A 21,450-nucleotide genomic window follows, 5' to 3' on the forward strand; every position below is an offset into this window, starting at 1 on the left:
TTCCATTCGGGGGATCCCTGGGTGGTGCAGCGGTTTGGCGCCTGCCTTCGGCCCAGGGCGCGATCCTGGAGACCCGGGATCGAATCCCACGTCGGGCTCCCGGTGCATGGAGCCTGCTTCTCCCTCTGCCTGTGTCTCTGCCTCTCTCTCTCTCTCTATCATAAATAAATAAAAAAATTAAAAAAAAATAAAGTTCCATTGGGCGTGGTGTCTGCAGCGCTCTTGCAAAGCTCGCTGTGGTTCTCCAATTCCCCGCGAAAGGTTGGAAACGCCAAGTCGGGACAAATCATTTGAACGCGCTCGCATTATTTTTCAGGGTTTGTGACTCATGAGATCTCTTCTAAGATAATTTACGGGCTGGACAGCCTCAGGCTGGTGATTCCTCCCAGAGCTCTCTCTTTCCGCTCTTTGCCACTTTGCATCTCGGAGGATGATCCGCAACGCATCAGCGAGCAATTAAAACCTTTCTCAATGCGCTTAACATAAAGTAACAGAGCGGGCCAGTGAAATAAACGGACTCGCAGTGACTCAGCCCGAGTTGATCCAGAGGTGCCCCCTGCGTTTGAACCAGGTGGACTCAACCTCATTTTTCCTTTGTCAGCATCGACAGAGCGTCCGGGGGGCTCTTCACCTATAAGGACGAATGTCGCCCTCCACGGTGCGGGGCGCGCGGGTGACTGATGAGGCCTGATGACTCCCCGCGTGGGCGCCCTCCGCGGGGACCCGGGAGCCCTCCGGGGCGCGGCGGGGCAGCAGGGCTGGGGTCCGCGGCTCCGCCCCCGCCGCGAGGGGCCGGCCTGGGCGCAGGGGCCGGGGCGGGGCCGCCCGCCCGCAGGTTGGGTCCCGCGCTCCAGCCGCAGACGCGCGCCCGCACCTCTCCGCCCGGGCATCGCGGGCTCCGCGCACCACCGCCGGCTCCCGGCTCCCGGGTCCCGGCCCGACCCACAAGTGGCGGGCTCCGAGGACCCTCCCCGGCGGAGCCGAGGCCCTGTCCCGCGCCCAGAGGGGCCAAGCGCGCGTCCTCAGCCGCCCCCCGGAGACCCCGAGCGAGGCGCGCAGGCACCGACTCGGGGCCCCCCGCCCGCACTGCCGCGGCCGGACGCGCGGGGACCCCCCGCCCTCCCCGGCGCACGCACCTGCCCCGCGCCCGCCCCGGCGCCTCCGCGGACCCCCGCGCGCACCATGCGGCCGGCCGAGCCCCGCGCCCCGCTGCCTGCGCTGCTCCTGCTCGCGCTGGCTTTGGCCCTGCCGGGGGCCCCGGGGACGCCCCGCGGTGGCCGGGGAGCACGGGCCGCGGCCGGAGAGCCCGAGTCGTGGCCTTTCCTGCGGGCGGCCGGGGCCGGCCCGGCTCCCAGCGCCTCCCGGAGCACCGGTAAGGAGGGAGCGCCCTTCCCTGGCGGCCCCCGCCCTGATCGGGCTCAGGCAAGCGGGATCGGGCAGAGCGGGGCGCGCACCCAGGCGTCTGCGCACAGAAGCGGCTCCCGAGCAAAAGGGGCAACGAGCTGATGCCATTTGGCCTTCGGAGGCTTGAGTGGCAAAAGCCCCGTGTCGCACGGGGCCCGGCGTGATGCGGCCCTTCCCGGGGCCGAGGCCGGAGCCGCCCCAACCCCGGGGCCCCTGCGCAGCCTGCCCGGGCCGAGGCGCGGCTCTGTACCTCCGGGCGCCTGGTCCTGGCTCTGGCCTCGTCCTGAGAATTGAGGAAGAGCTGCCTGGACACACACACGCACACACACACGCACACACTCACTCCCCGAAGGAGCTCGGGGATGCTCCTTGACTCCACCGTCAAGCGCACTTTGGAACCGTTGAGGAAGGCGCGACTGGAACGGGCCAAGGGGGCTGCTGTGAACTGGGACCCGCCCAGCGCCAGGCTCCAAATCTGCTTTGCGCGCTCCGGTCCCCGCTTCTTAGATGGAACAGCGAGGGGGCGAGGGGGGGGGGGGGGACATGGGGCATAGCCAATGTAGGGGTCACGAGGCATCCCAAGGTCGAGAAGTCCGGTGTGATTCGCAAATGTGAAAGTCCCAGGGCGCGGTGAGGGGTGGGCGGACAGCGGTGCCGGCCCCCAGGGCAGGAGGGACGCAGCGCCCCAGGTTAGAGACGCTGCTAACACGTGTCCGCTCGGAGACTGGGCCAGGCAGAGCGAGGCGCAGCTGTGGCCCAGGCTTGGGGCAGAAGTGACCCTCCTCGAGGCCATCCGCTTGCTACAGGGACCAGCCCAGCCGGCTCTGCCTTGCTGTCACCTCCTAAGTCTTTTGCCTCATACTTTTCACGTTTTTAAGAAAGCAAAGAGTGATTACTGGGTATGATTTTTTGTTCACAAAGGTTATGATATGAATCTATAGTTATTTCCTCCACAGAGTTTCACTGAGTGCCTGTCACGTGCCAGTCATCGTGCAGAGGCCCCCCCAGGAGCAGGCAGCCAGGCATCTGCCCTCTCTTTGGACACATCCTGGGTGTGGAGGGACGGAAGGATGGTGCACAGGTTTACCTGTGCAGGGGAAGGCTGGGGCAGGTGTGAAGCAGAGGAAGGTGATGGCGAGAGCCTCAGAAGCTGAGGAGGCTCGTTGAGCTACCTGTGCCTAGGCCTGGAGCAGAGCTTTCCAGAGCTAGCCCAGAGCCTTCAGGGAGGGGAGATGGGGCCAAGGTGGTGTGTGTGTGTGTAACTATAGCAATGATGAGGTGATAGTGCCACACCCTTTCATATATGTGGACTTGAAATTATTGTGAGCCCAAAGATTTATCTCTGGCAATAGTTCAGAAATAGCCAAAGTAAAACTAGTGAATGACCAAAATTGCAATTGGTTGAAGTTTATCGTGCATGCACCGAAAAGAGAGTTTGTGCATCAGGCACACTCAAACCAAACCATGGAATGAGGCCCAGGGTATATTGTTGCAAAGCAGCCTGTGTAGTGAGGAATCAGTGACCATTTATGCTTCGCAGTGATTGAGTATAGTATTAGAATTAAATGTCTAGGACTTGGTTGATAGTTACCTAATATCAACGTTGGGAAACAGTTTGAGTTTTGCTTATGATTTTTAGAGGCATAGGCAAGAAGTGACCCAGGTCAAGTTAGCCTTGCAAAATAAGCTAAATTGAGCTTTGTTTGTATGACAAAACTGGTTTTGTCTGCTCAGAGAATTTTCAGAGCTACTCTCCATTCGGTTTTGATTTTAACGTCTCAGAGAAAGAAATGTAACTTTGGAATGAAAAAAAAAAAGGGTGGAGAAAGTCCCAACCCGCAGAAACGTTGATGTTAACACATTATTTCAGACCTGTTTCACTTAACAGAACTTTTCTGCCCAGTCACAGATTTGTGGGGGTGTTTCTTGGTTTTCTAAGAAAGTCCTAACTGCTCTTGGAGGCGGATATTCCAGTCCTCTTGTGGCCTGCCCCACCTGCCTTCTGTGGTTCGCACAGGGCATCAGAGGAAGTGCCCCCGTGCCAGCCACACAGATTCAGGCTGTTCCCTACAGATGCCAGCTGATTCTTTGCCTCTGCTACTTTGAAGCCTCCAGGAATGCGCTTCTCTCATCTCTCCAAATTCTGTCTGTCCTCCTAGGCCCTGTTCCTTTGTGCGATCTTTGTAATTATTTCTAGGTTCAAAAATACCAAATCCTAAATTTACTTTGCAACCATCCCTACACGAAGGATGGAACTTGGATTTGCATAATAGTGGAATTTTACGTGTTACAACCTAAATCCCCTCCATTTCAGTCTGTTACTATTACCTCTGCCCACTGGGCCAGTCCTACCTGGTGAATAAAATTTCTTCCACATGAATAATAAAAATAATTTTTCCCTATTTTTGCACGTCACCATGAAGGAAGTACAGGTGGGTCTTTTTATTTCTTCAGATGTGTCTTTTAAAATATTTTATTTGCAGAGTTACTGGAAGCTGTTTGTTTTACTGAAAAACAGTAATATGGGAAGAAGTCAAGATGCAAAGGTGATGTGTGATATTTTGCTATGTATGCTTGGCAAGTCTCATCACCAGAGCACTCCTTATGAGGAGCCAGAACGAACTCACATGAACAAATTTCTGCCCATTCAGAGTATATTTCTAAGTAGTAATTTTTGTCTATTTGTAGGATGTCAACTTTAAAAGTAACTGATTTATTTTCCCTCAAAGTCTGATTAGATTTTATGATTTAATCTGTGCCGTTTCTGAGTCATGAGCTCATTTCCTAGCATTTATGACCAAGTTTAGACAACATGACATCCGCTGCTCTTAACACCTTCTAGAGCAGTGGTTCCTAGAATGAGGCCATATACCTCAGAATCAACTGGGAGGCAAGTTTTCAATGTAATTATTGCATTTACCCTGGATGTCCTAAATCTCTAAGTATAGCCTGTATCTGTACATCAGAAAGCTCTTGGAAGATTCTTGTGTACATTAAGTTTTTAGAATCCCCAGAGACTTTTAATTGAGGAAAGGGGGAGGAAAAAAGTGGTATATCAGAATCCTCTGGAAAGTTTCTTTGAGACAGAGACAATTCCTGACTGGCCTTCACAACCTTGGCCACACTTCTCTTTCTATAGTACTATGTCCACTTCCTCATCCCCACATGTACCGACGGCACCATGGCTACATTTTCCAGCGTGTTTGAATGATAATTTGTTAAAAAAAAAAAAAAAGAAAGAAAAAGCCTTCCTTGGTCTGCCAGCCTTGGGAACATGGCCATTAGGTCCCTTTTTAGGGAAGCACTACAAGGACTATGAAGACCTGTGGTATAGGGAGCTTTATGCAAACCAGTGTTAGCCAAACGTTCTCTCCCCACCCTCTTCTTTCTTTTTCTCTTTTACTTTCTCTTCCTCTCTTTCTTTTTTCCCTCTTTCTCTCTCTTTTAAAAATCTAGCATTTATTTGTGGCTCACAGAACTGGTTTTGAAGGAGTCCACTTTGGAAAACATTGTTTTGGCCACTGCACGCAGCCCAGCTCTACCTTAGCATCTGGGGGACACAGGGCAAAAGCCCAGGACATGGTAAAGTGCACAGAAACAAAGTTGATTTAAGGGCAGAGCACTGGGGAGAGGCCACTTATCAGACTGCCAGTCCCCCTCCTCTGGCCTTCCTCTTACTTGACACAAAATTAGGTCAGTTCGTAACCCTACAATGGTTTGTAAGTGTTCAAGCAAATTTGTAAGTGTTCAAGCAAAAGGAAGAGTCATGGGTCTGTCACTTTAAATTGAAAGTTAGAAATGATTAAGCTTAGTGAGGAAGATGTGTCAGAAGCTGAGAGAAGCCCAAAGTTAGGCCTGTTGCATCAATTAGCCAAGATGTGAATGAAAAGGAAGTTCTTGAAGGAAAGTAAAAGTGCCATTCCAATGGGGAGCACATGAGGGATAAGAAAGCGAAACAGCTTTACTGCTTATATGGAGAAAGTTTTAATGATCTGGATAGAAGATCACACCAGCCACAACATTGCCTTAAGCCAACGCCTAACCCAGAGCAGGGCCTTGTCGCTCTTCAGTTCTGTGAAAGATGAGACAGATGAGGAAGCTGCAGAAGAGTCTGAAGTTAGTAGAGGTGGTTCATGAGGTTTAAAGAAAGAAGCTGTTTGCATAACATAAAAGTGCAAAGTGAGGCAGCAAGTGCTGATGTAGAAGCTACAGCAAGTTATTCAGAAGATCTAGCTCAGATCTTTAATGAACGTGCCACACTAAACAGATTTTTCAGTGTACTCTTCTTTTGGAAGAAGATGCCATCCGGGACTTCCATAGGTAGAGAAAGGTCGATGCCTGGCATAAAGCTTCAAAGGACAGGTTGACTGTCTTGTTGAGAGGCTCATGCAGCTGGCGACTTTAAATTGAAGTCAGTGCTTATTTACCATTCCCCAAATCCTAGGGCCTTTAAGAATTATGCTATGCTTTAGAAATGGAACAATGCCTGGATGACTGTACATCTGTTTATAATATGGTTTACTGAATATTGTAAGCCCATTGTTGAGATCTACCTACTACTCAGAAAAAAAAGATTCCTTTCAAAATGGTACTGCTCGTTGGCAGTGTCCCTGAGCTCCGACAGAGATGTACAGTGAGATTCATGTTGTTAGTATTCCTGCTCACACAACATCCATTCTGTAGCCCATGGATCGAGCAGTAATTTTGACTTTTAAGCCCTGTTATTTAAGAAACGCATTTCACAAAGTTACAGCTGCCAGTTAGTGATTTGTCTGATGGATCTGGGCAAAGTAAATTTGAAATCCTCTGGAAAGGATTAACTTTCCAGATGCCATTAAGAACACTGATGAGGGGATCTCTGGGTGGCTCAGTGGTTTGGCACCTGCCTTTGGCCCAGGGCGCGATCCTGGAGACCCGGGATCAAGTCCCGCGTCGGGCTCCTGGCATGGAGCCTGCTTCTCCCTCCGCCTGTGTCTCTGCCTCTCTCTCTCTCTATGTCTATCATAAATAATAAATAAATAAACATAAAAAAAGAACACTAATGATTCATGAGAAGAAGTAAAAATATCAACATGAGCAGGAGTTTGGAAGAAGTTGATTCTGACCAATATGGATGACCTTGAGGGGCTCAAGACTTCCGTGGAGGGAGTAAGCTGCAGATGAGGTAGAAATAGTAAGAGAATTAGAAGTGAATCTGAAGATGTGACTGGATTATTGCAATCTCGTGATAAAACTTTTACAGGTGAGGAGTTAGTTCCTATGGATGAGCAAAGGAGGTGGTTTCTTGAGATGGAATCTACTGGTGAAGATGCTCTGAATATGGTTGAAATGACAACAAAGGATGTAGAATATTACATAAACTTAGTTGATCAGCAGCAGGGTTTGACAAGATTGAATCCAATTTTGAAAGAAGTCCTATGTGGCTAAAATACTATCAAACAGCATCACATGCCACAGAGAAAGCATTCGTGAAAGGAAGAATCAGTTCAAGTAGCAATTTCATGGTTGTCTTAGTGTATTTTAAGAAATTGCCACAGTCCCCTCAACCTTCAGCAGCCACCACCTGATCAGTTAGCAGCCATCAACATGTAGGCAAGACCCTCCACCAGCAAAAAGACTACAGCTGGCTGAAAGCTCAGATGATGACAATAGAGTATTCTTTTTTTTTTTTAAGATTTTATTTATTTATTCATGAGAGACAGAGAGAGAGAGAGAGAGAGAGAGAGAGAGAGGCAGAGACACAGGCAGAGGGAGAAGCAGGCTCCATGCAGGGAGCCAGACGTGGGATTTCATCCCAGGTCTCTGCTTCTCCCTCTGCCTGTGTCTCTGCCTCTCTCTCTCTCTCTCTCTTCTCTCTGTATTATCATAAATAAGTAAGAAAATAAAAAAATTAAAAAAAAGATATGTACACTGTGTTTTTAGACATAGTGCTATTGCACACTTAATAGACTGCAGTATAGTATGAACATAACTTTTATATATACTGGGAAGCTAAAAATTCATTTGGTTCACTTTATTGTGGTGGTCTGAAACTGAACCTGTAACCTCTCCAAGGTATGCCTGTATCTACCACCACTCATGGTTTAAGATGTACTGGGATTTGTTTTGATCAGGCATGGCAAAATGTGGAAATTATAGTTGTGAAGGAAGAAGCTTTACTTACAGACTCCTAGAAACAGGAGGCACAGCATGCCTCCAGGGCCACACAGGAAAGCACAGGTTTGGTCGGAAGCAGAGTGAGTGAGGAGAAGGAGCAAGAGCCTTTATCAGTGGTTTCTTCAGGAAAGGCAAGGAAAGTGGGTTTAGGATCGGCTAGTTTAAATAATTTCAGGGGGCTCTGGGGGGTAGGATGCTCTGCAATTGTCTGGTTCCTGGCTCTGGATGATTAAGGCAGGAGAATATGGCCTGGAGTATGAGAGTTGGATGAGGGAGGTCGGTGGGGGGTGTGGGCTCTGGATTGGTTGGTGTGCAAATGGAAGGTGGGCTTGCACACTTCCTGTCTCTAGAAATTGGCTAGTTCTGGGAGGGGCCGTCTCTCCAGGGCCAGCAAGGCCTTAGATATCAAAGCATCGGAAACACAGAAACTAGAAAGGCATGATTTCACCTTCTTCTCCATCTTTGCCTGGGTGCTGGCTCACCCTTCAGTCTCTGTTCCTTTCTACTGTGCATCTGTTGGTCTTTATCTTACTGGACCCTTGGATGCTTTGCTGCTGTCGACTCCTCCCTATCCTTATGTTTCCACAATTATTCCTGCTTTACTCTTCGTTCTCTGACCATTCTTCTTTCTCTCTCTGACCACCTGTCTTTTGGCTTTCTTGTAAGGTGCATCTCAGGCATGACATGAATTTTTTGCACTCAAAATGTTCCCTTGTGTGATCCCATGCACCTTTATAGTTTCAACTATTGCTTCTGTGTGGCCCTTCTGTATCCTTTAGATGCATAATCCACTCTTTACTGAATATCTCCACTGCAGGAATTTCAAACTTGACCTTCCCACATCTCAACCATGCATCTGCCTTACTACTTCTGGTCTCAGTAAAAAGGCTGTGGCATGAATTAGGTGGCATGAATTGACTATTGGATTAACAGCACTGTGGGGTTTTCCAGTGGTTCAGTCTGTTGACAAGCTTCTAACTACCTAACCCAACAAGAGCAAAGTAGGTCTGGATCCTGTTTACTGCTTGCACCAATCTACTGACATTTTGTACTTTTTACAGTTTTCTGGACTCATTTGATATTTTGTCCGTAGGTGACATACGACATCACATTAGAATTTTGTCATAATATTTTATAACTTAGGATTTGGGAAGCTGCTTTAGAAATCATTTAGTTTACCTCAATGTATAAAGGAAGAAACTGAGACATCTTTGAAAGTGTGTGGCTTGGCACAGCGTTTTACTTTGGTTGACTGTCAGGTTAGGAGAGGTTAGAGCACACAGTTGGGTACAGAGTGTGATTCAATATGGCTGTATTTTCTAATTCAGATAATTTTAAATAATTTGTGTCCTTTGTAGAATCATTGGTGAAATATTACAGTTAACTGTGCATTCTAAAAATATATTCTATCAAGTACCATATCACAATTTTAGAAATAATTTAAACACAAGGCATATTAAAAATCAGGTCACCCATATATATCACACATATATGTCCTTGCTCTGTCAGATGAGAGAGCCTTGAAGCAACTGTACCCCAGTAGCAACAAGTGCACCTATTACCCAGATTTTGGTTTCTAATACCGTTCTCTAATAAAGGAAATAGACTCTGTGGAGAAATGGCTGAGACCAAGATTGAAGCAAAGAATGATTCAAGATGAGCCTGCAACATCTGGTAGTGCTAGAAAGTAAAAAAGTGATAAAAATGCAAAGCAACACTGACACGACCAACTAGAAAGAATTCTGATGACACTTTTTTACTAGAAAGAATTCTGTGGCTTGTCTTCTAATAATCACAAACTACAAATACACATTAGAAGTAATAATGTTATAGCTTATTGATCAACAGGTACTTCAGTACTGGGTACGCAGAAGTTCTGTATCTTGCTTGGAAGATGTAGATGATTGCTTTCAAACTTGACCTCCTGTGAGTTCTTGTTAAAGTGATTTTATAGCGTTGGGCCTGGAATTCTGTATTCCCTACAATATTCCCAAAGATCCATAGAACTGAGTTATAAAGTCAGAAGCCACTAAGAACTATAACGGTGCCCTCTTGGGAGCTGATGCTGCTCATCTAGGGAACATACTTTTGAATAGCAAAAATTTTGGAAAAAAAAAAAAACCAAACAATTAGTTTGAGTTTACTTCATTATCCTGAGTATAATTTGCAACTGAAATAGCATTAGGCCCCTCAAAAGTTACATATAAAGAGATTTAATCTCCTTATTTAAAAATCTTAAATTCTAATAAAAGAGGCATGATGTAAAAACATATATTAGCATATATACAAATATATGTCAGTACAGATGCCATGTAATTATACAAGGACAGAAGAAAGCACATACCTTATGACAATGTATTTAAAAATCCTACAGGTATTTTTTAAAGATATTGCTTGCTTGAGTATGTTTATCATTAGCTTTTTTATCTCAAATATTTAATAAATTTCAGTGTTTTTCAAATACTGATATTTCCCACGAGCAATTTTCTCAACACTGGTGTAATAAATCTGGTTTTTATTTTTGAAAGTGGAAATGCTTTTATATATTGAGAAAGAGAATAGTTGTGTCATTTCTATCTAAAGGAAGTGATAACTCAATAAACTATATACTAAAAATTTCAATTTAGGTACCTGAAAAATGCATAAAATGAAGGAATGCCCTTCAATATCTAATACAGTACAGATGATCAATCAACATGGTTTTGTAAAGAATCAATCAAGTCAGAGCAAATATCTTTATGGTAAGATATTAAAAATTATATGGAGGTAGAAATGAACACTAAGCATTTCCTATTATTTTGTTTTCTAGTTTTTCTGTCTTACAATTTTTTTTTCCACACGATCTCTGCTCATTTAGAAAAATTTTAATTTAAATTCCAGTTAGTTAATATACAGTGTAATATTAGCTTCAGATATACAACATAGTGATTCAACACTTCCATACATCACGCAGTGCTCATCAGAGCAAGTGCCCTCCTTAATGCCATCACCTATTTCACCCATCTCCCATCCCCCACACCTTTGGTAACTGTTCTCTATAGTTAAAAGTCTGTTTCTTGGTTTGCCTTTCTCTCTTTTCCCCCTTTGCTCATTTGCTTTGTTTCTTAAATTCCACATATGAGTGAAATCATATGCTATTTGTCTTTCTCTTATTGACTCAAAATATAAAATGCTTCATGAATTTGCATGCCATCCTTGCACAGGGGCCTTGCTAATCTCTGTATTGTTCCAATTTTAGTATATACATGCTTCAGAGGTGGGCACAATCTTTGCTCATTTTGAACAAGAGAAATAGGAACAAGAAATAAGCCTGTCAGCATTTATATACATATATGTATATGCAAGTCTATTTCTTCATAAAAATATTCTTGTACACTTAAAATTGATGATGGTGGCCGTTGTCAACTGTTTTGGTTAAATAAAACCTAGAAATTTTCACAGTTAGATGAATGAGATAGAAGTCTTTGGGATTCTTGTCATGTATTACTAAGAGATCCTTTTGTTTTTAATTCATTTGTATATGTCATTTTTTATACCTTGTAGTTAGATGCTAGAGGAATGAAGTATGTGTTTGAGGCTTGTGCTGTCCAGTATGGTAGCCACTCGATACATGTGGCTATCAAGCACTCACTATGTGGCTAGTCCAAGTTGAGATGTGCTATAATTGTTAAATACATTTCAGATTTTGAAAACTTAGTATAAAAATGTAAAATGTCTTATTAATAATTTTAGAGTATGGAATATGTGTTGAAATGATAACATTTAGGTTATATTGGGTAAAGCAAAATATTAGGTACATTTTTAAAAAGATTTTTATTTACCTATTTGAGAGAGAGAGAGAGAGAGACAAAGCAGGAGCAGGGGGAGGGGCAGAGAGGGAGAAGCAGGCTCCCTGCTCAGGGTGGTACTCAATCCCAGGATCCTGGGATCATGACCTGAGCAAAAGGCAGATGCTTAACCAACTGAGCCACTCAAGCACCCCTGTTAAGTAAATTTTACCTATTCCTTTTTACTTTTTAAAATGTGGCTACTAAAATATTTGAAATTAAATATGTGACTTACATTTCTATAGTGGAGATTGCTTTTTAAGATTATTTTCCATCGGGGATCAACCATCTAATCTTGTTTGGGAGTAGTTCTCTCATATTCGATTGCTCACTTAATATTTTGTTGATTAAAGACTATCACAGGTGCATCTAACACTAAATACAAATTCAGTTTCAATCAGCTAGTTTTTTATTGAAAAATTAGTACAGGCTTATGTTCAAAATTAAAATTAATAATGAGTATGCATCAAAAAGTACCTCTTCTCTCCTACCCCCGGAGTCCTACTTCTTGGTGCTTTTCTGCATGTAATGGTGACAGTCACCATTACAGTTTTAAATACAAATTGCAGTGTGCTACAGAGCAGACACTGGCAAACTTGTTCTAGAAAGGGCCAGATAGTAAAAATTTGGCTTTTTGGGCTCTCTGATCTCTGCAACAACCACTCAACTTTATATTATAGCACGAAAGCAGGCATAAACCACATGTGAACAAATGAGCATGGCTGTATTTCAATAAAACCTTACTTGCAAAACAAGACATAGGGCCGGATTTGACTCCTGAGGCTAGTACTATTCGTTAGAAATACAATAACTTACCTTTAAACCTTTTGACTTATTTCTTTGCATCTATTCTTGTTTCTCCGTACTCGGCATTATGATCTTTTAAAAATGCATCTTGACTGTGTCATTCTCTTGCCTAAAAGTTTGACTTCTCATCACTCGTAGAATTAAGGACAAAGCTTATAAAGGACAGTAAGGGGGCACCTGGGTGGCTCAGTCAGTCAAGCATCTGCCTTCAGCTCAGGTCATGATCCCGGGATCCTGGGATCTAGCCCCAGTCAGGCTCCCTGCTAAGCGGGATGTCTGCTTCTCTCTCTCCCTCTACCTGCTACTCCATCTGCTTGTGCCCTCTCTCTCTTTAAAATAAATAAATAAATAAATAAATAAATAAATAAATACATACATACATAAATAAATACATAAATAAATACATAAATAAATACATAAACTAATTAATTAATTAAAAAATCTTTTAAAAAATAAATGAAGGACTATAAGGCCATCTGTGTCTGCTGATTTAACTGACTTCTCTCTTCCTCACCTTCTTTCTCTCTTAGCCATCCTGGACATTTGTCAAACACTTAAACACACGTAATCTTTTCCTCTGCAGAGACTTTTTGGCCTAGGGTGCCCTTCCTGTATCCTATTACCTAGATATCTCTTGCTGTTCACTTACGTGTCAACCTAAATATCAGTTTTCTGTTTCATTTAGGTCAACCTGGTTTATGTTCCTATATTGTGTTTGTACTTTGAAATGAAAATTCAAGTGTATTAAAAGTATGGTTTTCTTGGTGTCCTATATTCAGCTCAAGCAAGGCATTGATTGTTTCCATTTGAAGATAACAACCTACTTGAGGAATCATTCCCTCGGCTTTTAATTTCGTAGACATTTGCCAGATGCTGCATTCACAAAGCAGTGTTGTACAGCCCTGCAGGTGATAACAGATGAACAAAACATTGTCTCTTTCACCAAGAAGCCCACAGTATTGCGGTGGAGACAGACATGTGTTCAGACACTATCATGCCAATCAGAATGTGACAATTGCCTTTATAGAAATTAGGAAGTATGCTATGAGGGTGTAGAAGAGGGCTATCATCCTGAGTGTCATCATTGTGCCAGGTCTACAGATTAACATCATAGCTGAAAATGATTTTGGAACTGGAATTATTTATAGTCTTTGAACACGCTTTAGCCATAGAGTTCCAGCTGCACTCAACTGACTCAGCTTTCAGAAAGGACCAGATGAACTACATTGCTAGATAAACTGTGGAGTATTGACATCACAGGAGCCAATTTACTATGCTTCGCTTCACAGAAACCAAGTTCAGGCTGGAATATAATTAATTAGAACACCAAAATATTCATATAAAGAAATACTTACATCTTCACTGTCGCTTTGTTTTTCTGAATTAGTATGGATAGTTTGTAAGTGCAGATGTTTATTGAGAGTGAGAAGGGAGCTCATTCCAGCTGCATTCCTACCACCTTGACTGTGCTGCTCTGGACTCACACTGGGCTGCCAGGAGCAAGCAGCTCTGTATGCAATGAAGGGCTCTCACACTCCTCATTAACTGTAGGATGTACGGGGCTGTTAGAATTCCCATGTCTTCATTCTACACTGCCTGTCTCAACAAGGTTACACAGATCAATGTGGGCATTCAGACTCTCTTATAGGGAAGTGAAAAACTTTCACAGCCCCATTAGACTCATATGATGTTTGACATGCACAGGAGTACATCTATGATAAGGACATTGCAAGTTTAAATCTATAACTGCCAATGAACATTAGGTTCAAAATTTTATTTCAGTTTTCTTTTCCACTAAAAGAATTGCATATACTCCCAAATTGTTTTTTTTTAAATTAAAACAATGTTTTCTGGATGGTATATTTATAATGACTACAAAGTGAAGAGTGAGGTGTAGTTCAATTTTTAATTTCCACTTATTTAAAATGCAAAGCCCTTTAAGTGGGACAGCATCGTGAGCTGGAGAACATTTCACTTCATTTATTCTGGCTATTGTGGGGAGAGTGGGTTGGAGGAAGTAGAAGACCTGTCAGGAGGATGCTGCCTAGGCACAGTCACAAAAGTATGATGGCTTGGGACTAGTCTTGTGTTAATGAGAGGAAACGAAGTGCATGGGCCTTGGGTAATTTCTGGAGGTGGCATATGTAAAATGAAGCGATGGGTTGTGTACAGTAGAGAGGGAAAGAGGAAAGTCAGGCATACCTTCTTGATATCCAGCTTGAGCAAAGGGTAAAGAGTAATGCCATGTACGAGACCAGGGAACATGAGGGAGAAATAGGTCTGGCATAGCAGATCATCAGTTCTGGCTATGAACTTTTGAGAAGTCTGCAAGTTTCCTTAATAGAGTAGTAGAGCAAGCAGGTAGCTCTGGGGGAGGTCTGGAGCCCCAGGGAATGGTCAGGGCTACAGATACTGATTTGGAATCAGCTGCACAAACTGCCATCAGTTCATGTGTTGGGTGGTTGTCATTATAACCTATTTATAAGGATATTTTTAGTGGTGGAAATGCATCCAAGAAATTTTAAAGCTTTTTTTCTTTTCAGAAACATTCCCAAGAGATTTGAATTTAAAAGACAAATTCATAAAGCATTTCACAGGTAAGCACAAAATTTATCTATGATTCCATTAAATAAAAAAGATTTTTATGCAAATTACTGTGATAGGCATTAGGGATATGAAGATAAATATCTGTAAGAAGCTCAACAGTCCAGTTAGGAAAGTGGACAAATGCGATTAACTTGTATTAACAGTAATATAAACCAGATTTTGGTAAATGATAGAAGTTTTAGAGATGCACAGAAAGTGAATAATTTTACCAAAAACTACCAAAAAAGGCTTATAGTGGACACGATATTTAAGTTGAGCTCTAAGTGGTGAATAGTATTTTCCTGGATGAGAGAAGCATTCTGGTCAGAAGGAATTCTTTGAGAACTTGGTAGTCTGGGGGCAGGACAGGTAGATGGTGTGGCTGCACTGTGGGGTAAGTTTAGGTAAGAGGTGTGTGTGCCCACCGGGCAAAAAGTATAGCTGAAAAGGTAGGTTGAGTCATATTGTAAAGAATCCTAAGTGGTATATATTCTAAGGAATTTAGACTGTGCTCTCCAGCCAGTGGGGACAATAGAAGTTTTTTGAATGGGGGAAAGACAGACTTTCATATGCTTTTTTTTTTTTTTAAGATTTTATTTACTTATTCATGAGAGACACAGAGAGAGAAAGAGAGAGAGAGAGAGAGAGAGATCAAGGCAGAGACACAGGCAGAGGGAGAAGCAGGCTCCATGCAGGGAGCTCGATGTGGGACTCAATCCTGGGACTCCAGGATCATGCCCTAGGCAGAAGGGAGGCGCTAAACCACTGAGCCACCCAGGGATCCCTCCTTTTTTTTTTTTTTAAGATTTATTTATTTATTTGAGAGACAGAGATATATATAGAGAGAGCACAAGGTGAAGCCTGGGGGTGGGGGGTTTGGAGAGGTGCAGAGGAAGAGAGAGAAAAAGTCTTAAGCATACTCCACACTGAGCTCAAAGCCTGACAGGGGGCTCAATCTCATGATCCTGAGATCTCGACCTGAGCTGAAATCAAGAGTCTGACACTTAACTGACTGCACCACCCAGGTGCGCCCATATGCCATATCTGAAGCACAGATGAAAGACTCTCTCATGACACTCTTTTGTTCTTCATATCAACTTTGTGAGTCATTGGAAATCACCCTGTGCCTCAAGTTCTAGCAAATCACTAAATTATTTTGAACCAAGCACCCTCACCTTCACCATTGCTATTGCCTGGCTTTTCCTAATCATCCCAGCTCACTTTCATTGTTTTACATCTCAGGCCTGTAGTTTGGGAAAGATACGGTTTTCTCACTTAACCAAAGCCAGTGGCCATATTTGCTAATTAACTTCAGAATGATGGTTGTGAGCATGAAGCCAAACCCACTTAAGCCCCAGCAGGTGTATCCTTACACCTAATTTCCAAGTGTTGAGTGTTTCTAGGCACTCTGTTCACAGCACTGTGGGCCCTTCTACCATTTCCAAAACATCAGACTGAAAGTGGGGATGAGTTTTGGTGGGGACTCTCTGGGACTTGTGGCAATAAATAAGGGAGTCTCAAGGCCCTGCTCACTTTACAACAGTTTGACACTAATAAGACACAAATTACTATAATTAGAAAATGGAAAGTATGTAATCATTAATTCCTATTACACAAAAAACTGAGGAACAGAAGTGTGAATGAAGGATATTTATTTTTTATTCTTCACACCTACTTGATTTGCTTTGTACAGATTTTTTTTTTCTGTGTAGAGCTTTTCCCTCTTAATTATTCTGAAGAGTTCTTCAGAAAGTGAAGTTTCCATTATGTGAAATGTTGATAATTGGTAATGAATTCAGATGATTTTTCACAGATTACAATTTATTACCTCCCACAGAGCTGGGGTAAGAAGTGCTCTCAGATAAGTTCTTTTAAGGGCATGGAAGGATGTTAAGTTGCAGTTGTATTATTTCCATCCATAAAGTGCTAGCAAATTTGTTTGGAAAACATGCCTATGTTTATCATAATCATTCTTTCCCTGTCTACCAGGACCAGTCACATTTTCAGCTGAATGTAGCAAACATTTCCATCGACTCTATCACAATACCAGGGATTGCTCAACACCAGCTTGTAAGTAGTTTGGATAGTCTTTTCTTTAAAAAAAAATCTTTATCCAACAACAATAAATGCACATAATTTTAAACTTCAACTGTCTGTGGCTGGGAATAGACTAAACATCGTATGAGGTGCTATTTATAACACTGACGGTACTCAAATGAAGGCTTGTGTGTGCTGTTGACAGTGCAAGGGATGGAACTGCCTTGTAATTGGAACTACATTCAAATCTGAGAATAGCCAGATTTCCTCTAGGATCGAAATGTTTGTCAGGATTTAAACCTTTTATCATTTTTCAAATTCCTTGGCATAAATGAAAAAAAAAAATAAGACGACTATGAAGTATATAAGTCAGAATTTCCTCTTAAGTTATTTTAAAGTAAATAGTTTCATGCTGTATCATTTTTACAATGAGTGATAAATTGTTCTGGATAATGGTAGCATAGTGTTTTCAAGGTTGCCCTAAAAAATTATTTTGGACATTTAGGTTTCTGAAGTTAATATTAATATCAAACGTAATATTTAAATACTATCATTGAAACTGCCCGAATTGGGATCATGTGTGGTAATAATTCAGCTGGTTGTTTTAAAAGTCCTTTCTAAACCTAAACTTCCCTTTTAAGGGAAATGATTTAAGCATTTTGATTCTTTTTAACTAGGTTGGTCATCTTGAAGCATGTTTAATTTTACTCAAGATGTTGAGTCAGAATTGTTGTAAGTTTTTCTAAAACTGCTTGTGTTCACTGATGAGGGGATATTAATCATATGGGAATCAAAGCAAGCTAAGTGGTAGCACAGGATAGGGGAGAAAGCTCACTCTTTGAACTCAGGCTACTCATTAGTTATGAGATTCTTGGCATTTGGATGCTGGTTTTTCATCTCTGTCTTTAAACTGATATCTACCTCCTTGTGTTACGATAATTAATAAGAAAGCCCAGGTTAAGCATTTATTGTGTTCGGTGCTTATTAAATTTTAGCTCTTGTTAGTAATTAATGACAATAGTAGCATGGTTTTCCCCACATTCTTAGTAATACAGAATTTTAATCATCTGAATTCATTACCAATTTTCCTTTAAATGTTTTTTTTCTAGATTACAAGAGATGTGCTAGATTGCTAACAAGATTAGCAGTGAGTCCCCTGTGCTCACAGACCTAGAAGACTTGCCCTATGAGTATGTATTTATTGATTTTTTTCTTATTTTGTTTAATAGGCTTTCTTAAGAAATTTTGAACCATTTAAAAAATCCAGGTAGCTGATTTTAGCAACACCTAAAGAACTTAACCTGTGGATTTTATACTTAGTGTTAAAGCTTGGTCTAAATGCATAGACTCCTTTATTGAGTTAATTAAAAATGCCCTCAACAGTGATTAAATTAAGATAAGCAGCTTTTGGGAAGCCTTATCAGTCCTGAGTGATTTTCAAAAGTATTTCAATTTTTAGGTTATATTATTATTGTGCAGAAACCTCATGCAGATAGACATTAGATGAACAAAACTAATTAAGCTCTACCTTTTTTTTTTAACTGGTCAAAAGATATAATAAAAGTAGCACTGGGTTCTAAAATTTTGGTTTATGCAGGATATATAACAAAAAAGAAAATATTGTAAGAGTAAAAGAAAAAGCAAGGGATCAAAATATAATGAACATGTAATCATCATCTGCTCTAGTATATACTTTACCAGAGTGAAATGGTAAGTCAGAATTTTCATTCTGACTATATTATCCTAGGAGCCCTAGGACAATAAAGTATTTGGATAACCTAAATAAATGCAATGAAAATTATAATATTTATTTACAGAAGTAGATTCAATACAAGAGACTGAAAGATATTCCTTTTCTTTCTTTCTTTTTTTTTTTTTTTCCTTCAGAGATTTTTCTACCTGTAATTCTTTCCCAGGGCAGAACAAAGCTAACACATTTTTGGGTCAGTGTTTCAGCACCACGGACAAGTCCCTTTGAAGAAACTTTTTCATAGCTTGTGAGAGTAGAAATGGAAGTCACAGAATACGTATAATATAGAAGTATCTGAAAAAAAAAAAAAAAGAAGTATCTGTGACTATCTCGATTTGGCCTGTATAAATTAATCTACACCAAGTAACTGCATGGGGATTTACTTGTCTTTCAGGTTCATTGTGCCAATTAATTACTAAGACAATTCTGACTTCTTGTTACTATTTTTAAAATTTTTTTAAAAAAATATTTTATTTTTTCATGAGAGACAGAGAGGCAGAGACATAGGCAGAGGGAGAAGTGGCTGTCTGTGGGGAGCCCGATGTGGGACTTGATCCTAGGACCCCGGGATCACAACCTGAGGCAAAGGTAGATGCTCAAACACGGAGCCACCCAGATGTCCCTGTTGTTACTATTTTTATTCTTATTTAAAAAGCAATGATAAATTAATGGTAATAATTGGCACTCTTAATTCTGCATATTTATAGTTGCAAACTTTTAAAAAATCTCTTTCTCTTTTTAAGGAAAATTTGTTTTAGAGAGAGAGAGAGTGCAGCAGGGAGGGGCAGAGGGAGAGGGAAAGAGAGTTTGAAGTAGATTCTGCACTGAGCATGGAGCCCGATTTGGGGCTCGATCTTATGACCCTGAGATCATGACCTGAGCCAAAACCAAGACTTGAATGCTTAACCAACTGCACCACCCAGGTTCCCCCACTAATTCTCTTTTTTTTAGATTAAGAAAATGAGCTAGATCATTTTAGTGTTCAGTGGCAAGATACTTAAACTAATAACTCTCAATATATCTCAAAACTTAAATAATACAAAACATGAATAAATTAAAGAAAATTCATTAAGCTATTGAAATGATCTAAGTCAAGGCACATTTATCTTTCTTTGTCTTGCTATATTTTATGTGAATGAGTAAATTTACATAAAGTCCAAAAACAACATAATAACTACAAAAATTATCAAAAAACAAATACTGTACTATAATTCAAAGTATTGCATGTAGAGTTAAATTCTCCTGGGACTAGATTCATGGCAGACAGAGCTGATAAATATTCCCCTTGGGAATTTCAGAGTTAGAGATTTAGTGATTTTCTCTATAGGAGTATCTGTTTCTAATTATTTATTCAACAAACTATTAGAAACACAGTATTACAGATTAATACATTTTGTGAATATATATGTAAGTGAGGTGATGTCAAATTCATTTTTTGGTTTATTTAAGTATCATAAAACTGGGACTCTTGGGTGGCTCAGTGGTTGAGTGTCTGCCTTCAGCTCAGTTCATGATCCCAAGTCCTGGGATTGAGTCCCACATTGAGCTCCCCGCAAGGAGCCCGCTTTTCCCCCTGTGTATGTCTCTGCCTTTCTCTGTCTTTCATGAATAAATAATATCTTTTTTTTAGATTTAATTTTTAAAAATTTTTTTAATAATAAATTTATTTTTTTATTGGTGTTCAATTTGCCAACATACAGAAAAACACCCAGTGCTCATCCCGTCAAGTGCCCCCCTCAGTGCCCGTCACCCATTCCCCCCCACCTCCTGCCCTCTTCCCCTTCCACCACACCTAGTTCGTTTCCCTGAGTTAGGAGTCTTCATGTTCTGTCTCCCTTTCTGATATTTCCTACCCATTTCTTCTCCCTTCCCTTCTATTCTCTTTCACTATTATTTATATTCCCCAAATGAATGAATATAAAGTATCTAAAAGTACTGACTGACTCTTCTTCCCCTTCACACAAACATTAGCCTGTATTCTCAGGATTAGTTACAAATTGAGCCCACAGGTTCTTTAAGCAAAATAAAATAAAATGTAACTATATTAAAGCTATGCATTTTTTTGAGTACATTAGAAACCAGATTATAAATGACATTTTTCTTCTTTCCCTGACAGACATTTCTTAAGAATATAAATCTGATTTGACGAAAAAAAGTGCCTGGAATCATATTAGCTGTATGAAGAGATGAAACATCTGATTTTATGGTGTATTAAAATGAGTAAAATAAGATACTTTTCAAGAATAACTGATTAGTTTTGTCCTACCGTACAGTGCAGTCTTTCTTGATTTATCTTTGTGTATAGATAATTTTGAAAATTTTAAAAAACAAAGTTTAAATCACACAGTGTATATAGAATATTAAAAAGTATGCCATCCTTTTATTTTTGCTAGATATATATTATTTTCTTACTTGATTAATGTTCCAGATAATTAAATATTTAATTATGTAAATTATATCTGACAGTGCCAGTAAGAAATGATTTTTGGTATATGATTTAAGTAATATGTTTGTTGAATAATCATGTATGAAGTCCACTTTTATAATGCTTTTTTATAATATTTAAATACATTTATTCACAATTTGTCTTTAATTGCACTAATTTGAAATATAAATTTTATTAAAACTGAAATTTGAAAAATCTGCGTTGTTTTTTTTTGAATTTTTGAATTGAATATATTTGTAGCAGAGGTTTACTATTGAGATATGATTACTATATATGTATATTTATATATAAATATGCATTTCCTAGATAGCTAACTAGTCTCCTGAGAAAATTCCTATCTTTTTGAAGTTTGAGCATATGGTAGTGCTGTCTTAAATAAAAAGAGGAGAGAAATGTATCATGGAGATAGGAGAATATAGGGGTTGCCTGGATGCTCT

General features: G+C 41.0%; 1 protein-coding gene and 1 pseudogene across 1 annotated transcript; one reads left to right on the top strand and one right to left on the bottom strand.

Annotated features, from left to right (window-relative positions):
- The first annotated feature begins 430 nt into the window (after window positions 1-430).
- ALKAL1 (ALK and LTK ligand 1) lies at window positions 431-21,160 on the top strand. The gene is made up of 5 exons (XM_072734744.1): window positions 431-1,372; window positions 14,738-14,791; window positions 16,770-16,850; window positions 17,927-18,007; window positions 20,684-21,160. Exons 1-4 carry the CDS (start codon window positions 691-693, stop codon window positions 17,989-17,991), a joined length of 882 nt encoding a protein of 293 aa, XP_072590845.1. The 5' UTR covers window positions 431-690; the 3' UTR covers window positions 17,992-18,007; window positions 20,684-21,160.
- LOC112932645 (U6 spliceosomal RNA) lies at window positions 10,719-10,818 on the bottom strand (annotated as a pseudogene).
- Window positions 21,161-21,450: the final 290 nt, after the last annotated feature.

The sequence above is a fragment of the Vulpes vulpes genome, chromosome 13, assembly GCF_048418805.1.
Source record: "Vulpes vulpes isolate BD-2025 chromosome 13, VulVul3, whole genome shotgun sequence".
NCBI lineage: Eukaryota > Metazoa > Chordata > Mammalia > Carnivora > Canidae > Vulpes > Vulpes vulpes.

Bases quoted from the DNA above. Each gene is read 5' to 3' on its own strand.
- ALKAL1 (XM_072734744.1), top strand. From the start codon at position 691: ATGACTCCCCGCGTGGGCGCCCTCCGCGGGGACCCGGGAGCCCTCCGG. The intron at 14,792-16,769 runs GTAAGCACAAAA...CCTGTCTACCAG, and splicing joins ATTCATAAAGCATTTCACAG to GACCAGTCACATTTTCAGCT. The intron at 16,851-17,926 runs GTAAGTAGTTTG...TTTTTTTTCTAG, and splicing joins GGATTGCTCAACACCAGCTT to ATTACAAGAGATGTGCTAGA.